The 19,104-nt window shown below is 43.5% G+C and overlaps 1 protein-coding gene across 1 annotated transcript; it reads right to left on the bottom strand.

Annotated features, from left to right (window-relative positions):
• Positions 1–18,019: 18,019 nt before the first annotated feature.
• LOC138370598 (probable serine/threonine-protein kinase DDB_G0267514) lies at positions 18,020–18,679 on the bottom strand. Its single transcript, XM_069335059.1, has one exon. It carries the CDS (start codon positions 18,677–18,679, stop codon positions 18,020–18,022), a length of 660 nt encoding a protein of 219 aa, XP_069191160.1.
• Between the last annotated feature and the right edge of the window lie 425 nt (positions 18,680–19,104).

Raw genomic sequence — 19,104 nt, 5'->3', positions numbered from 1 at the left:
AGATTTTCTAGAATTAATTGACGATTGCTTTCTTACGCAACACATTAAGGAACCAACACGGGAAAATAATATTTTAGATTTAGTGTTAACTAACAGGGAAACGCAAATTAATGACATCGAAATAGGGAGTGAGCTAGGGAGCAGTGATCACAAAGAAATCAGATTTAGCATAGAATGGAATAGACCAGTAGGAGAAAATTCTGTTAAAGTGCCAGATTTTCGAAAAGCTGATTTTAATAGCCTAAGAAATTTTTTGGGTCAAATTGATTGGAAAGGCTTGGGTATGGGGTGTGGGCCGGTCTTGGAGCGAGACATGAACCCAGCGATAGGTGACTTAAATGGGGATTTCGATGTGGATTCAATATATAACTTATTTAAGAATATTCTAAACAAAGCACAGGAACGTAGTATACCATACAAATTGAATAGATCGTATACTAATGACCCAAAGTGGATAACAAAGAATTTGAAGAACCTTATAGGTAAAAAGAGAGCTTGGTACAAAAGGATTAAAAATGGGGAGGTCACTTTAGAACAGGAATTCGTACAACTGGTTAGAAATGTTAAAAAAGAGATAAGGAAAGCAAAAAGAAACTATGAAGTTCGCATAGCAGGGCAAGCAAAGACAAATCCTAAAGGGTTTTTTCAGTTATATCGTACTAAGACTAGGGAAAGGATAGGTCCATTAAAAACTGAGACAGGTCAAATAACAGATAGTGATGAAGAGATGAGTAGTATTTTTAATAAATATTTTGTATCTGTATTTACTAAAGAGGAACTTAACAATATGCCTTCAGCCGAACAAGTCTATGTGGGTGGGGACGAGGACAGGTTGACGAGTTTAGCAGTTACCAGGGAGGATGTTCTTAAACAAATAGTAAAACTCAAACCAAACAAATCCCCAGGGCCGGATGAAGTGTTTGCTAGGGTGCTTAAAGAATGCAAAGAGGAGCTTTGTGACCCACTGTCAACCATATTTAATAAATCAATAGAGTCAGGCAGAGTGCCAGAGTTTTGGAAAGTTGCTAATGTGATACCAGTTTTTAAGAAAGGAGATAGATCACTTGCGTCTAACTATCGACCAATTAGCCTAACGTCTATTGTGGGAAAGTTACTCGAATCTATAATAGCAAATAAAATTCGTCTTCATCTTGAAAAACATAAATTAATAATTGAGTCGCAACATGGTTTTATAAATGGCCGTTCATGTTTAACAAATTTGTTATCTTTTTATTCTAGCATAGTTGAGGCAGTTGATAGTGGTAAGGATTGCGATGTTGTATACCTTGACTTTAGCAAAGCTTTTGATACAGTGCCACATGAAAGACTGATTAAAAAAATAGAGTCTCATGGTATTGGGGGTGCTATATTAAGCTGGATTAGGGCATGGCTATACCAAAGGAAACAGAGAGTTAGTATAAATGGAATCAAGTCAGAGTGGGAAAATGTTGTAAGTGGAGTGCCTCAAGGCTCTGTCCTGGGACCTCTGTTGTTTATAATATATATAAATGATTTAGATTCAGGTTTGAGTAGCAACATTTGCAAATTTGCCGATGATACGAAAATCGGTAGGGAAATTAATTCGGAGGAGGACTCACTATCACTTCAAGTTGATCTAGATAGGGTTTTGAAATGGTCAAAGGATTGGCAGATGCAGTTTAATGCTGATAAATGTAAAGTTCTGAGGTTAGGTAATGATGATAGAGTTACAAGATACGAGCTAGATGGTGTTGTGATTGCGAAGTCGGATTGCGAAAGGGATCTGGGAGTTATGATTAGTAAGAATTTAAAACAAAAGGATCAATGCATAAATGTTCGTAATAAGGCAAATCGGACACTTGGATTTATTAATCGCAGCGTTAGTAACAAGACACCTGGTGTGGTTCTCAAGCTATATCTTGCTCTAGTTAGGCCCCATTTAGATTATGCAGTTCAGTTTTGGTCGCCATATTATAGAATGGATATAAATTCACTTGAACGTGTCCAGCGTAGGATGACTAAGTTAATTCCCCAAATTAGAAATCTTTCATATGAAGAAAGATTAACAAAGCTTAAGTTGCATTCACTGGAAAGGCGAAGAGTTAGGGGTGACATGATAGAGGTTTACAAGTGGATGAATGGACATAACCGGGGGGATATTAATAGGGTATTAAAAGTATCAACACAGGACAGAACACGAAACAATGGATATAAATTGGATAAGTTTAGATTTAGGAAAGACTTGGGTAAATACTGGTTCAGTAACAGGGTTGTTGATTTGTGGAACCAATTGCCGCGTAACATTGTGGAGGTGGGGTCCCTCGATTGTTTCAAGCACGGGTTGGACAAGTATATGAGTGGGATTGGGTGGTTATAGAATAGGAGCTGCCTCGTATGGGCCAATAGGCCTTCTGCAGTTACCTTTGTTCTTATGTTCTTAATAGCAGTTGCCTGGTATGAGCCAATAGCAGCTGCCTCGTATGAGCCAATAACAGCTGTTATCGTATGGGCCAATAGCAGCTGCCTCGTATGAGCCAATAGCAGCTGCCTCGTATGGGCCAATAGCAGCTGCCTCGTATGGGCCGATAGCAGCTGCCTCGTATGGGCCAATAGCTGCAGCTGGTATTGGTAGTCTGGTTAGTAGTCTGTGGTGGTGGTGGTCTGGTTAGTAGTCTGTTGTGGTGGTGGTCTGGTTAGTAGTATGTGGTGGTGGTGGTGGTCTGGGTAGTAGTCTGTGGTGGTGGTGGTCTGGTTAGTAGTCTGTTGTGGTGGTCTGGTTAGTAGTCTGTGGTGGTGGTGGTCTGGTTAATAGTCTGTGGTGGTGGTGGTGGTCTGGTTAGTAGTCTGTGGTGGTGGTCTGGTTAGTAGTCTGTGGTGGTGGTGGTGGTCTGGTTAGTAGTCTGTGGTGGTGGTGGTCTGGTTAGTAGTCTGTGGTGGTGGTGGTCTGGTTAGTAGTCTGTGGTGGTGGTCTGGTTAGTAGTCTGTGGTGGTGGTGGTCTGGTTAGTAGTCTGTGGTGGTGGTCTGGTTAGTAGTCTGTGGTGGTGGTGGTGGTCTGGTTAGTAGTCTGTGGTGGTGGTGGTCTGGTTAGTAGTCTGTGGTGGTGGTGGTCTGGTTAGTAGTCTGTGGTGGTGGTGGCCTGGTTAGTAGTCTGTGGTGGTGGTGGTGGTCTGGTTAGTAGTCTGTGGTGGTGGTGGTGGTCTGGTTAGTAGTCTGTGGTGGTGGTGGTGGTCTGGTTAGTAGTCTGTGGTGGTGGTGGTCTGGTTAGTAGTCTGTGGTGGTGGTGGTGGTCTGGTTAGTAGTCTGTGGTGGTGGTGGTCTGGTTAGTAGTCTGTGGTGGTGGTGGCCTGGTTAGTAGTCTGTGGTGGTGGTGGTGGTCTGGTTAGTAGTCTGTGGTGGTGGTGGTCTGGTTAGTAGTCTGTGGTGGTGGTCTGGTTAGTAGTCTGTGGTGGTGGTCTGGTTAGTAGTCTGTGGTGGTGGTCTGGTTAGTAGTCTGTGTTGGATATTTCCAACATCGAATACAGCATTGTTGTATTCTCATTACTTATTACTAACCATACTTAATATTGTAGTAAGTAAAATTAACAACTCGTAGAATTCTCATGTACTAATAATTCATCTGTGCATTAGGCTAGAATTCTCACGTCACCTGACGCCAGTATTGCGTCAGATTTCTTTACAGTAAAACACATTATATTTAATTTGTGTGAAAATTAAATACGATTCTCCATAATTAAAGCATTCTGTATGACAACTGATTGCAGACGAATTGTTCTCTAACTAAAAGCCGAATAGAGCGTTAGAATTATACCGTCTACCTCGCGATAGTGTTAACGTCATCAATGAATGCCATGGGGAGACATTAATTCCTCTCCCTTATATATTTACTATTCTTAAATAGTTAAATAATATTTCGTTCCTCTAAATAATAAACCCGTCCAGTCTTTAGAGTTTCAAGCGCGAATGCGAGAAATATTAATGTTCAAGACAATTATTTGTGTCATGAACGTCGACTCGGCGTGGGTTGGGGGACGCCATCCTCAGTCGGTACGCGGACACGTGCAGAGCCGGAAGGAGGCAGAACTGTACTTACCGTACTCAAAAACGACGCCATTGCCCAGCAAATCGGGCAGGTGTTATTCATCCGCAGATGAAAGCCGCCACTGTGAGGCGTGAACGACCTTGCAGATAATATCTTCAACTAGTGCTGGTGTTAAAAGAGGGACCCTAGACTTGGTTCCTGACGACACGTGATCAGCCAGCTTGAAACGCATCAATCCAGGATAGGTTCACCGGAGCCTGGGATGCGAAATTACGGCAATCTTAATACTTATACAGTGCCCACAGCTAAGTACCCTTTATTTGATGCATCATTTACAGGTTTAATAATAGCGGGGTGATTGCGCGTCACGCGGCGAGATAACACCTAATAACAGGTGATTAGAATTCCATCTGTAGATATCAATAATCTTGAATATGAATTGAGTAGTTAAATCAATTGCTACTGGTAGTTATTTATCTTGCAGCTCGAGAGACGAATTCCTCACGCTGTCTTCTCCATGTTAACCGTGCTATTCGTCAGTGTACCAGACTTGGAGATTAAGAGGACTTCCAGGGTTATCTAAAGGAATCTACTACAAGCTAAGGCTTATTTCTTTTTTTCCATATTCTAGCAATTTGATACATTCAGAATGTTTCAACATAATGTGTGATTTAGTGTAACTCATTACTATGCTCATATTCATGTTCTTCTTTGTATGGATAATATTATATTCAGCATTATTTATAGGATTAGATTATTATTAATTGAATTAGTGAACGAACCACACTGATTCCTGGACGTACTGACCTCCAGTAATAACCCCCCAATGTAGGTGTTTGAGGTTTGTTTCTTTAATAATACAGCCCATTAATTATTCTTCTGATCATACTTTCTAGTCATATCCATAGTCACTGGTTTTCTCTAGAATTTTATCTAATGATCTGAAATTCTCAGTTTCCCTCTTTACTTTAAAAGCGGGTGGTCCTTCGTAATTTAATTTACTATTTTAATTATTAATTAATCAGAATCAAGCCCAAATATCCCACAGTCTGTGGTGGTGGTGGTCTGGTTAGTAGTCTGTGGTGGCGGTGGTCTGGTTAGTAGTCTGTGGTGGTGGTGGTGGTCTGGTTAGTAGTCTGTGGTGGTGGTGGTCTGGTTAGTACTCTGTGGTGGTGGTGGTCTGGTTAGTAGTCTGTGGTGGTGGTGGTGGTCTGGTTAGTAGACTGTGGTGGTGGTGGTCTGGTTAGTAGTCTGTGGTGGTGGAGGTCTGGTTAGTAGTCTGTGGTGGTGGTGGTGGTCTGGTTAGTAGTCTGTGGTGGTGGTGGTCTGGTTAGTAGTCTGTGGTGGTGGTGGTGGTCTGGTTAGTAGACTGTGGTGGTGGTGGTCTGGTTAGTAGTCTGTGGTGGTGGAGGTCTGGTTAGTAGTCTGTGGTGGTGGTGGTGGTCTGGTTAGTAGTCTGTGGTGGTGGTGGTCTGGTTAGTAGTCTGTGGTGGTGGTCTGGTTAGTAGTCTGTGGTGGTCTGGTTAGTAGTCTGTGGTGGTAGTGGTGGTCTGGTTAGTAGTCTGTGGTGGTCTGGTTAGTAGTCTGTGGTGGTAGTGGTGGTCTGGTTAGTAGTCTGTGGTGGTGGTGGTCTGGTTAGTAGTCTGTGGTGGTGGTGGTGGTCTGGTTAGTAGTCTGTGGTGGTGGTGGTCTGGTTAGTAGTCTGTGGTCGTGGTCTGGTTAGTAGTCTGTGGTGGTGGTCTGGTTAGTAGTCTGTGGTGGTGGTCTGGTTAGTAGTCTGTGGTGGTGGTGGTCTGGTTAGTAGTCTGTGGTGGCGGTGGTCTGGTTAGTAGTCTGTGGTGGTGGTGGTGGTCTGGTTAGTAGTCTGTGGTGGTGGTGGTCTGGTTAGTAGTCTGTGGTGGTGGTGGTGGTCTGGTTAGTAGTCTGTGGTGGTGGTGGTCTGGTTAGTAGTCTGTGGTGGTGGTGGTCTGGTTAGTAGTCTGTGGTGGTGGTCTGGTTAGTAGTATGTGGTGGTGGTGGTGGTCTGGTTAGTAGTCTGTGGTGGTGGTGGTCTGGTTAGTAGTCTGTGGTGGTGGTGGTGGCCTGGTTAGTAGTCTGTGGTGGTGGTGGTGGTCTGGGTAGTAGTCTGTGGTGGTGGTGGTCTGGTTAGTAGTCTGTGGTGGTGGTGGCCTGGTTAGTAGTCTGTGGTGGTGGTCTGGTTAGTAGTCTGTGGTGGTGGTCTGGTTAGTAGTCTGTGGTGGTGGTGGTGGTCTGGTTAGTAGTCTGTGGTGGTGGTGGTCTGGTTAGTAGTCTGTGGTGGCGGTGGTCTGGTTAGTAGTCTGTGGTGGTGGTGGTGGCCTGGTTAGTAGTCTGTGGTGGTGGTGGTGGTCTGGTTAGTAGTCTGTGGTGGTGGTGGTCTCGTTAGTAGTCTGTGGTGGTGGTGGTGGTCTGGTTAGTAGTCTGTGGTGGTGGTGGTGGTCTGGTTAGTAGTCTGTGGTGGTGGTGGTCTGGTTAGTAGTCTGTGGTGGTGGTGGTCTGGTTAGTAGTCTGTGGTGGTCGTGGTCTGGTTAGTAGTCTGTGGTGGTGGTGGTCTGGTTAGTAGTCTGTGGTGGTGGTCTGGTTAGTAGTCTGTGGTGGTGGTGGTGGTCTGGTTAGTAGTCTGTGGTGGTGGTGGTGTCTGGTTAGTAGTCTGTGGTGGTGGTGGTGGCCTGGTTAGTAGTCTGTGGTGGTGGTGGTGGTCTGGTTAGTAGTCTGTGGTGGTGGTGGTCTGGTTAGTAGTCTGTGGTGGTGGTGGTCTGGTTAGTAGTCTGTGGTGGTGGTGGTCTGGTTAGTAGTCTGTGGTGGTGGTGGTCTGGTTAGTAGTCTGTGGTGGTGGTGGTGGTCTGGTTAGTAGTCTGTGGTGGTGGTGGTCTGGTTAGTAGTCTGTGGTGGTGGTGGTCTGGTTAGTAGTCTGTGGTGGTGGTGGTGGCCTGGTTAGTAGTCTGTGGTGGTGGTGGTCTCGTTAGTAGTCTGTGGTGGTGGTGGTGGTCTGGTTAGTAGTCTGTGGTGGTGGTGGTGGTCTGGTTAGTAGTCTGTGGTGGTGGTGGTCTGGTTAGTAGTCTGTGGTGGTGGTGGTCTGGTTAGTAGTCTGAGGTGGTGGTGGTGGTCTGGTTAGTAGTCTGTGGTGGTGGTGGTGGCCTGGTTAGTAGTCTGTGGTGGTGGTGGTGGTGGTCTGGTTAGTAGTCTGTGGTGGTGGTGGTCTGGTTAGTAGTCTGTGGTGGTGGTGGTGGTCTGGTTAGTAGTCTGTGGTGGTGGTGGTGGTCTGGTTAGTAGTCTGTGGTGGTGGTGGTGGTCTGGTTAGTAGTCTGTGGTGGTGGTGGTCTGGTTAGTAGTCTGTGGTGGTGGTGGTGGTCTGGTTAAAAGTCTGTAGTGGTGGTGGCCTGGTTAGTAGTCTGTGGTGGTGGTGGTGGTCTGGTTAGTAGTCTGTGGTGGTGGTGGTGGCCTGGTTAGTAGTCTGTGGTGGTGGTGGTGGTCTGGTTAGTAGTCTGTGGTGGTGGTGGTGGTCTGGTTAGTAGTATGTGGTGGTGGTGGTGGTCTGGTTAGTAGTCTGTGGTGGTGGTGGTGGTCTGGTTAGTAGTCTGTGGTGGTGGTGGTCTGGTTAGTAGTCTGTGGTGGTGGTGGTGGTCTGGTTAGTAGTCTGTGGTGGTGGTGGTCTGGTTAGTAGTCTGTGGTGGTGGTGGTGGTCTGGTTAGTAGTCTGTGGTGGTGGTGGTCTCGTTAGTAGTCTGTGGTGGTGGTGGTGGTCTGGTTAGTTGTCTGTGGTGGTGGTGGTGGTCTGGTTAGTAGTCTGTGGTGGTGGTGGTCTGGTTAGTAGTCTGTGGTGGTGGTGGTGGTCTGGTTAAAAGTCTGTGGTGGTGGTGGTGGCCTGGTTAGTAGTCTGTGGTGGTGGTGGTGGTCTGGTTAGTAGTCTGTGGGGGTGGTGGTGGCCTGGTAAGTAGTCTGTGGTGGTGGTCTGGTTAGTAGTATGTGGTGGTGGTGGTGGTCTGGTTAGTAGTCTGTGGTGGTGGTGGTGGTCTAGTTAGTAGTCTGTGGTGGTGGTGGTGGTCTGGTTAGTAGTCTGTGGTGGTGGTGGTCTGGTTAGTAGTCTGTGGTGGTGGTGGTCTGGTTAGTAGTCTGTGGTGGTGGTGGTCTGGTTAGTAGTCTGTGGTGGTGGTGGTGGTCTGGTTAGTAGTCTGTGGTGGTGGTCTGGTTAGTAGTCTGTGGTGGTGGTGGTGGTCTGGTTAGTAGTCTGTGGTGGTGGTGGTCTGGTTAGTAGTCTGTGGTGGTGGTGGTCTGGTTAGTAGTCTGAGGTGGTGGTGGTGGTCTGGTTAGTAGTCTGTGGTGGTGGTGGTGGCCTGGTTAGTAGTCTGTGGTGGTGGTGGTGGTCTGGTTAGTAGTCTGTGGTGGTGGTGGTCTGGTTAGTAGTCTGTGGTGGTGGTGGTCTGGTTAGTAGTCTGTGGTGGTGGTGGTGGTCTGGTTAGTAGTCTGTGGTGGTGGTGGTGGTCTGGTTAGTAGTCTGTGGTGGTGGTGGTGGTCTGGTTAGTAGTCTGTGGTGGTGGTGGTCTGGTTAGTAGTCTGTGGTGGTGGTGGTGGTCTGGTTAAATAGTCTGTGGTGGTGGTGGCCTGATTAGTAGTCTGTGGTGGTGGTGGTGGTCTGGTTAGTAGTCTGTGGTGGTGGTGGTGGCCTGGTTAGTAGTCTGTGGTGGTGGTGGTGGTCTGGTTAGTAGTATGTGGCGGTGGTGGTGGTTCTGGTTAGTAGTCTGTGGTGGTGGTGGTGTCTGGTTAGTAGTCTGTGGTGGTGGTGGTCTGGTTAGTAGTCTGTGGTGGTGGTGGTGGTCTGGTTAGTAGTCTGTGGTGGTGGTGGTCTGGTTAGTAGTCTGTGGTGGTGGTGGTGGTCTGGTTAGTAGTCTGTGGTGGTGGGTCTCGTTAGTAGTCTGTGGTGGTGGTGGTGGTCTGGTTAGTTGTCTGTGGTGGTGGTGGTGGTCTGGTTAGTAGTCTGTGGTGGTGGTGGTCTGGTTAGTAGTCTGTGGTGGTGGTGGTGGTCTGGTTAAAAGTCTGTGGAGGTGGTGGCCTGGTTAGTAGTCTGTGGTAGTGGTGGTGGTCTGGTTAGTAGTCTGTGGTGGTGGTGGTAGTCTGGTTAAGTAGTCTGTGGTGGTGGTGGTGGCTGGTTAGTAGTCTGTGGTGGTGGTGGTCTGGTTAGTAGTCTGTGGTGGTGGTGGTCTGGTTAGTAGTCTGTGGTGGTGGTGGTGGTCTGGTTAGTAGTCTGTGGTGGTGGTGGTCTGGTTAGTAGTCTGTGGTGGTGGTGGTCTGGTTAGTAGTCTGAGGTGGTGGTGGTGGTCTGGTTAGTAGTCTGTGGTGGTGGTGGTGGTCTGGTTAGTAGTCTGTTGTGGTGGTGGTCTGGTTAGTAGTCTGTTGTGGTGGTGGTCTGGTTAGTAGTCTGTTGTGGTGGTCAACCTCGTCAACCTGTCCTCGTCCCCACCCACATAGACTTGTTCGGCTGAAGACATATTATTAAGTTCCTCCTTAGTAAATACAGATACAAAATATTTATTAAAAATATTACACATCTCTTCATCACTGTCTGTTATTTGACCTGTCTCAGTTTTTAATGGACCTATCCTTTCCCTAGAATATTCTTAAATAAGTTATATATTGAATCCACATCGAAATCCCCAATTACGTCACCTATCGCTGGGTTCATGTCTCGCTCCAAGACCGGCCCACACCCCATACCCAAGACATTCCAATCAATTTGACCCAAAAAAAATCTTAGGCTATTAAAATCAGCTTTTCGAAAATCTGGCACTTTAACAGAATTTTCTCCTACAGGTCTATTCCATTCTATGGTAAATCTGATTTCTTTGTGATCACTGTTCCCTAGCTCACTCCCTATTTCGATGTCATTAATTTGTGTTTCCCTGTTAGTTAACACTAAATCTAAAATATTATTTTCCCGTGTTGGTTCCTTAATGTGTTGCGTAAGAAAGCAATCGTCAATTAATTCTAGAAAATCTTCTGCTTCACTATTCCCTGTTTTGTTCAACCAGTTTATTCCACTAAAATTAAAGTCACCCATGACATAAATACTGTTAGATCTAGATGCCCTAGATATTTCATCCCATAGATGTTTTGCTTCCATTTTGTCTAAATTTGGTGGCCTATATATAACTCCTATTATAATATTATTTGCTTTTTCGTTTAATTCTATCTAAATAGTTTCTGTGTGTGGCTCAGTTTTGATTCCTTCTTTGAGACTACATTTCAAATTGTCCCTAACATATATGGCTACTCCACCTCCTCGTCTAATATATCTATCTGTGTGAAATAGTTTAAATCCATTTATTTGATATTCAGCTAATAGTTTTCTATTTTCTACATTCATCCACGTTTCGGTAAGTGCAATAATATCTATTTTTTCTGTGCAGACAAGAGCATTTAATTCGTTAATTTTATTTCTTACACTTCTACTGTTAGTGTAATATACGCTAAGTGAATTGTTATTTTAAGGCCCTTCTCTTTCCCTGATCATTTTGCCAATTCTTTTCTTCCACAAACACATACTTTTATTACCACCTTCCTCCAAATCAATTCCCATACCTCTATCTACTAACAGTTTAAACCCAAACACCTCTAACCACTTCTTCCAACGAGTTCGCAACAGCAACAACCCCAGCTCTCGATAGATGCACCCCATTGAGCATACATTTTATTTCTTCCATAGAAGTGTTCCCAGTTGTCTATGAAAGATATTGCATTTGATTTGCAATATCTTTCTAGCCGGCAATTTACACCAAGAGCCCTCGACATCCATTCATTCCCACTCCCTTTCTTGGAAGAATGCCACATATGATTGGGATTCCTCCCTTGCTCCTAACTAATTCAATGGCTGTCCTGAATCTCTGTATTAGTTCCTCACTCTTAACTCGTCCAATATCATTACCCCCCGCATTACATTCGAACACTATATCTTGGATTGTAGTAAAATTGAGTCATTTAGAGATAAATCTAAGCTCATTCTGTATGATATGGCAACCTATCTTATTACCATGGATAAATTACCTGAAATCCATGCACTGTATCCATATTTCGCTTATAGTAGATGAACGACATATGAAATGAAGAAACAAGTAGTGTATTGTGAAGACTAATAATAAACAGAAGCTACCCTATTTCTATCTCCATTGGTCAAACTATTATGTATTAGCGATAAAACCTACCAAAAATGTATGATGACTTACTGTAAATATATAGCTCTTGAAATAGTACTTTCTCTGTAACTAGCTGACATTGTAACTATAAGGTGTGTGAAGGATATATGAAATTGTTTGTAATAATATAAGATGAGGTCTGATAAAGACCTTTTGTGCCCTCTGTAATGCTTTTTGCGCTACCGCTCACAGGATGGGTATGGGGTGCACAATAAACTAGCCGCCTCCGGCGCCAACAATCAAAATCAGGGTGCTTAAAGAATGCAAAGAGGACCTTTACGAGCCATTGTCAACCATATTTAATAAATCAATAGTCAGGCAGAGTGCCAGAGTCATGGAAGGTAGCTAATGTGGTACAAATTCTTATGAAAGGAGAAAGATCACTTGCGTCAAACTATCGGTCAATTAGCCTAACGCCTATTGTGGGAAAGTAACTTGAATCGATAATTGCAAATACAATTCGTCTTCAACTTGAAAAACATAATAAATGTTTCACAACACGGTTTTACAAATTGCCGTTCATGTTTAACAAATTTGCTATAATTTTATTCCAGCATAGTTGAGGCAGTCGATAGTGGTAAGGATTGTGATGTTGTGTACTTTGACTTTAGCAAAGGTTTTGATACAGTGCCACATGTAAGACTGAATAAAAAGATAGAGGCTCATGGTATTGGCGGTGCTATATTAAGTTGGATTAGGGTATGGCTATACCAAAGGAAACAGAGAGTTAGTATAAATGGGATTTAGTCAGAGTGGGAAAATGTTGTAAGTGAAGTATCTCAAAGCTCTGTCCTGGCACCTCTATTGTTTATTATAGATATAAATGATTTAGATTCAGGTTCGAGTAGCAACATTTGGAAATTTGCTGATACAAAAATCGGGAGGTAAATAGACACAGAAGACTCACTATCACTTCAAGTCTATCTAAATAGGGATTTGAAATGGTCAAAAGATTGGCAGATGCAGTTTAATGCTGATAAACGTTAAGTTTTGAGGCTAGGTAATGATGATAAGAGTTAGATGGTGTTGAGATTGCGATGTCGGATTGCATAAGGGATCTGGGAGTTATTACTAGTAAGATTTAAAACAAAATTTAAATGCATGAATGTTCGTAATATGGCAAATAGGTCACTGGGATTTATTAATCGAAGCGTTAGTAACAATACACCTTGTTCTGTTAAGCCCTATTTTGATTATGCAGTTCAGGTTTGGTCGCCGTACTATAGAATGGATATAAATTCCCTTGAACGTGTCCAGCGTAGGATGACAAAAGTCAATTCCCCAAATTAGAAACCTGTCATATGAAGAGAGATGAACAAAGCTTAAATTGCATTCACTGGAAAGGCAAAGAGTTGGGGTTGACATAATAAAGGATTACAAGTGGATGAATGGACATATTGAATAAATTTAGATTTAGGAGACTTGGGTAAATACTGGTTCGGTAACAGGGTTGTTGATTTGTGGAACCAATTACTGCATAACGTGGTGGAGGTGGGGTCCCTCGATTGTTTCAAACGTGGGTTGGACATGATTATGAGTGGGATTGGGTGGTTATAAATAGGAGCTGCCTCGTATGGGCCAGTAGGAATTATGCAGTTACCTTTATTATGTTCTTATTATGTATTACCTATTACACATATATTACACTATATATATATATATATATATATATATATATATATATATATATATATATATATATATATATATATATAACTGAAAACTCACACCCCAGAAGTGACTCGAACCCATACTCCCAGGAGCCACGCAACTGGTATGTACAAGACGCATTAATCCACTTGACCATCACGACCGGACATAATGAGGTGATAGCCGAGGCTATTTGAACCACCCCACCGCCGGCACTCGGATAGTAATCTTAGGCATAGCATTTTACCAAATCACCTCATTCTTTGGGGCACACGTGAGGAACACAAATGCGAACAAGCCTGAATGGTCCCCAGGACAATATGCAACTGAAAACTCACACCCCAGAAGTGACTCGAACCCATACTCCCAGGAGCCATGCAACTGGTATGTACAAGACGCCTTAATCCACTTGACCATCACGACCGGACATAATGAGGTGATAGCCGAGGCTATTTGAACCACCCCACCGCCGGCACTCGGATAGTAATCTTAGGCATAGCATTTTACCAAATCACCTCATTCTTTGGGGCACACGTGAGGAACACAAATGCGAACAAGCCTGAATGGTCCCCAGGCACTCGGATAGATTACTATCCGAGTGCCGGCGGTGGGGTGGTTCAAATAGCCTCGGCTATCACCTCATTATGTCCGGTCGTGATGGTCAAGTGGATTAAGGCGTCTTGTGCATACCAGTTGCGTGGCTCCTGGGAGTATGGGTTCGAGTCACTTCTGGGGTGTGAGTTTTCAGTTGCATATTGTCCTGGGGACCATTCAGGCTTGTTCGCATTTGTGTTCCTCACGTGTGCCCCTAAGAATGAGGTGATTTGGTAAAATGCTATGCCTAAGATTACTATCCGAGTGCCGGCGGTGGGGTGGTTCAAATAGCCTCGGCTATCACCTCATTATGTCCGGTCGTGATGGTCAAGTGGATTAAGGCGTCTTGTACATACCAGTTGCGTGGCTCCTGGGAGTATGGGTTCGAGTCACTTCTGGGGTGTGAGTTTTCAGTTGCATATTGTCCTGGGGACCATTCAGGCTTGTTCGCATTTGTGTTCCTCACGTGTGCCCCAAAGAATGAGGTGATTTGGTAAAATGCTATGCCTAAGATTACTATCCGAGTGCCGGCGGTAGGGTGGTTCAAATAGCCTCGGCTATCACCTCATTATGTCCGGTCGTGATGGTCAAGTGGATTAAGGAGTCTTGTACATACCAGTTGCGTGGCTCCTGGGTATGGGTTCGAGTCACTTCTGGGGTGTGAGTTTTCAGTTGCATATTGTCCTGGGGACCATTCAGGCTTGTTCGCATATATATATATATATATATATATATATATATATATATATATATATATATATATATATATATATATATATATATATATATATATATATATATATTATTTGCCAAGTTGTTTCTCCCACATACTTTTATTACCTCCTTCCTCCATAACAATTCCCATACCACTATCTACTAACAGTTTAAACCCAAACGAACGCCTCCAACCACAGGTTCCAACGAGTCCCCAACAACAATAACCCCAACAGGTATCCCCAACAATAACAAAGAAGTAGAGGAGGAGAGCCCCTATTACCCCCCTCCCCCAACATATTCCTCTTCCCGCTCCATTCCAATAAAATCAATGAATGATCCTCTCCCACAAGGCTTGCCCGTCTCCATGCTTCCATCCCTACCCGTCTGTTTACTGGCATTAATGACTCCTTCCCTGCCTCTGTCTACATACATGTATGCTTCCCTGTCTCTCTGTCTACATGCATGTATGCTTCCCTGTCTCTCTGTCTGCATGCATGTATGCTTCCCTGTCTCTGTACTCACGTAGTTGTGATTGCGGGGTTGAGCTTTGGCTCTTTGGTCCCGCCTGATTTGTTCAGATCTGAAACCTATATTTATGGGCAGCACAAAACGTCCACCAGACTGTGCGAGACAGTGGTTGTCAGGATCAGGTTGGGTTACCGTTACCTGTGGCAGGTGGCTACCGTTACCTGTGGCAGGTGGCTACCGTTACCTGTGGCAGGTGGCGACCGTAACCTGTGGCAGGTGGCTACCGTTACCTGTAACAGGTGGCTACCGTTCCCTTTGGCAGGTGGCTACCGTTACGTGTGGCAGGTGGCTACCGTTACCAGTGGCAGGTGGCTACCGTTACCAGTGGCAGGTGGCTACCGTTACCTGTGGCAGGTGGCTACCGTTCCCTGTGGCAGGTGGCTACCGTTACCTGTGGCAGGTGGCTACAGGTGACGGACCTCCCAATCCTGAGCACTCTAGGTGCAAACTCTAGGTGAGCAGGAACTGCTGCATGATCTCCCACACTACATCACCGAATGCCCAGTTATTAGACCTTTAAGACCAGTTGGCATGAGGTACCTGGAGCTTTGCAATTACTTTATTCTCTCTCGTGTTTTTGAAGATATGCTCATATTGCACTCAAAATTTGCCAGTGCAGGCTACTGAACATATGACCCTGAATGACTAACCATCCTGTGTGATAAGGATGTTTAACACGAAGCTAACATTTGACACTGTACTCCCCTTCATGTAGTCTAGGGTAACTCACAAATGCAGATGTACCTAATGTGTTAATAACAAAAATTTACTTATACAAAACAGTAGTTTCATTACTCCTTAATATATTATATGAAAGAGGAGAGGGGGGAAGGGAAAGGAACTATCAGGGGAAAGCGCCAAACCAAAGGGAGTGGGGGGGGGCCAAGCGATCGAGGACTACTCTGTTAACCTGCTATAATATCCTAGATAACAACCTGCTATAATATCCTAGATGACACCCAGCTATAACATCCTAGATGACACCCTGCAATAATATCCTAGATGACAACCTGCCATAATATCCTAGATAACAACCTGCTATAATATCCTAGATGTCAACCTGCTATAATATCCTAGATGACAACCTGCTAGAATATCCTAGATGACAACCTGCTATAATATCCTAGATGATAACCTGCTGTAATATCCTAGATTACAACCTGCTATAATATCCTAGATGACAACCTGCTGTAATATACTAGATGATAACCTGCTATAATATCCCAGATGACAACCTGCTATAATATCCTAGAAAACCTGTTGTAATATCCTAGATGACAACCTGCTATAATATCCTAGATAACCTGCTATAATATCCTAGACGATAACCTGCTGTAATATCCTAGATGATAACCTGCTATAATATCCTAGATGATAACCTGCTATAATACCCTAGAAGATAATCTGCTATAATATCCTACATGACAACCTGCTATAATATCCTAGATGATAACCTGCTATGATATCCTGGATGATAACCTGCTATGATATCCTAGATGACAACCTGCTATAATATCCTAGATGACAACCTGCTATAATATCCTAGATGACAACCTGCTATAATATCCTAGATGACAACCTGCTATAATATCCTTGATGCCAACCTGCTATAATATCCTTGATGCCAATCTGCTATAATATCCTAGATGACAACCTGCTATAATATCCTAGATGACAACCTGCTATAATATCCTAGATGATAACCTGGTATAATATCCTAGATGATAACCTGCTATAATATCCTAGATGACAACATAAATGATAACCTGCTATATTATCCTAGATGACAACCTGCTATAATATCCAAGATGCCAACCTAAATGATAACCTGCTATAATATTCTAGATGATAACTATGATGAGAACGTGCAATAATATCCTAGATGATAACCTGGAATAATATCCTAGACGATAACCTGCTATAATATCCTAGATGACAACCTGCTATAATATCCTAGATGAGAACCTGCTATAATATCCTAGATGACAACCTGCTATAATATCCTAGATGATAACCTGCTATAATATCCTAGATGACAACTTGTTATAATATCCTAGATGACAACTTGCTATAATATCCTAGATGACAACCTAGATGATAACCTGCAATAATATCCTAGACAATAACCTGCAATAATATCCTAGATGAGAACCTGCTATAATATCCTAGATGAAACCTGCTATAATATCCTAGATGACAACCTAGATCATAACCTGCTATAATATCCTAGATGATAACCTACTATAATATCCTAGATGATAACCTACTATAATATCGTAGATGATAACCTGCTATAATATCCTAGATGACACCCAACTCTTCGAATGCAATTTAAGCTTTGTTAATCTTTCTTCATATGAAAGATTTGGGGAATTAACTTTGTCATCCTACGCTGGACACGTTCAAGTGAATTTATATATATTCCATTGTACGGCGACCAAAACTAAACTGCATAATCTAAATGGGGCCTAACAGAGCAAGATATAGCTAAAGAACACCACCAGGTGTCTTGTTACTAAGAACAACAACTAGGAAGAAGGAAGATAGTGATAAGGTTTGTGATGTTGTGTTCCTTGACTTTATCAAAGCTTTTGATAGTGCCACATGAAAGACTGATTAAAAATATAGAGGCTCATGGTATTGGAGTTGCTACATTTAAAATTTGGGGTTCTATATTAAAAAATGGCGTCTTTGCTATAGAAAGACAAAGAGTTAGGGGTGACATGATAGAGGTGTACAGGTGGATGAATGGTCATAACAATGGGGATATTAAAAGTATCAACACAATACAGAACACAAAACAATGTTTAGATTTAAGAAAGACCTGGGTAAATACTGGTTTGGTAACAGGGTTGTTGATTTGTGGAACCAATTACTGCGTAACGTGGTGGAGGTGGGGTCCTCCGATTGCTTCAAACGTGGGTTGGACATGTTTATGAGCGGAATTGGATAGTTATAAATAGGAGCTGCCTCGTATGGGCCAATTGGCCTTCTGCAGTTTCTTTTATTCTTATGTTCTTATTATGTATTGCCTATTACACATATATTACACCCCCCTCCCATCCATAACACACACACACATTATTAAACGTAGTAGTATAGTAAAAACAAATTAAAACTGATATACTTTATTAATAAATGCAATAAATTCCAAGAATATAATACTTAAAAGGTGCGCCGATTCCTCTTGGGCTCCGCGTTTTGTCCGGCGTTGTCGCATTTTCTCGCCGTGTTGGATGTTTACACTCTCAGATGTCGCACTAGGTAGCCTGCTTTTGGGGGACTTTCCGGTTTCGTGGAAATTTTGTCAATAGGATTCCCTTAAGCGTCGCAGGAAAATAGGAAGGGTTGGGCGCCTCCTTGGGGTCTTGTGTGTTGCTTCGCGAAGCAACTTATCGAGGGACGGGTGTTGCTTGGGTAACAGCTTCGTTATCTCCAACATTAATTTCACATAAGAATATACGTCTGAGGCAAAAGTACTTTCCTTTTTCTGAAGGACTTCGGGGGCATATGTTGTATGAATACAAGGGTGTCCCTCAAGGAAAATTTTGACCTTGTTTTTGGACGCAAAACCAAAATCTATTATGCTAATGTTTGGTTTGTGAGGCGGACCTTGGATCATGATGTTATCACACTTTATATCATTGTGTACTAAGCCGGCTTCATGGATCTCATTTAGCTTTATACCAACCTGAAGTCCTACGTCAAGTAGGTCGTACTGTGGATTTCTCAAGACATCAAGTAGGGTCTGGTTGCCTTTATAGGTGGTCACAAGTGATGGTGGATTCACTGACCTATGCAACAACAAAGGGGCGCCTCCTGAACCATTCAGTAACGAGAGCACGTTACCTTCTCTTTCAAACATCTCGGAAAACTCTGAAGATTTTGCTACTTTCAGCGCTGCTGGCTGACCGTCCCAGTCCATGAGGGACACCGTCCCATACGTCCCTGAACCGAGAAGTTTCATCTTGACTCTTGGTAAGCCTCTGACCCGTTAACTTCTTGTAAGCCACTGGCTAGTCCCGTTAACCTGATATTAATATCCTAGATGACAAATATTAGTCAAGATGGACCAGAGTTGACCAAACCACACAGTAGACAGTGAAGGAACGACAAAGGTTTGGTCTGTCCTGTACCGTTCTCAAGTCGATTGTGATGAAAGAAGGAAACAAAGTCTATATATAGTCTAGAGAGAGGTGAGGAGAAGGTGAGAGGTGACAAGGAAATCTTTGAGGAAGAAAATCTTACACCCCACCTCCAACACGTTAAGCGATAATTGGTTCCACAAATCAACAACCCTGTTACCGAACCAGTATTTAGCCAGGTCTTTCTTAAATGTAAACTCATCCAATATATATATCCACTGTTTCGTGTTGTCTTGTGTTGATACTT

This window comes from Procambarus clarkii, chromosome 4 (assembly GCF_040958095.1).
Source record: "Procambarus clarkii isolate CNS0578487 chromosome 4, FALCON_Pclarkii_2.0, whole genome shotgun sequence".
In the NCBI taxonomy this organism is placed as follows: domain Eukaryota; kingdom Metazoa; phylum Arthropoda; class Malacostraca; order Decapoda; family Cambaridae; genus Procambarus; species Procambarus clarkii.
This window is presented reverse-complemented; position numbering and strand designations above follow the sequence as displayed.

What these genes read in the sequence shown, in the direction of transcription:
- LOC138370598 (XM_069335059.1), bottom strand. Translation starts at nt 18,679, where the DNA reads ATGAAACTTCTCGGTTCAGGGACGTATGGGACGGTGTCCCTCATGGAC.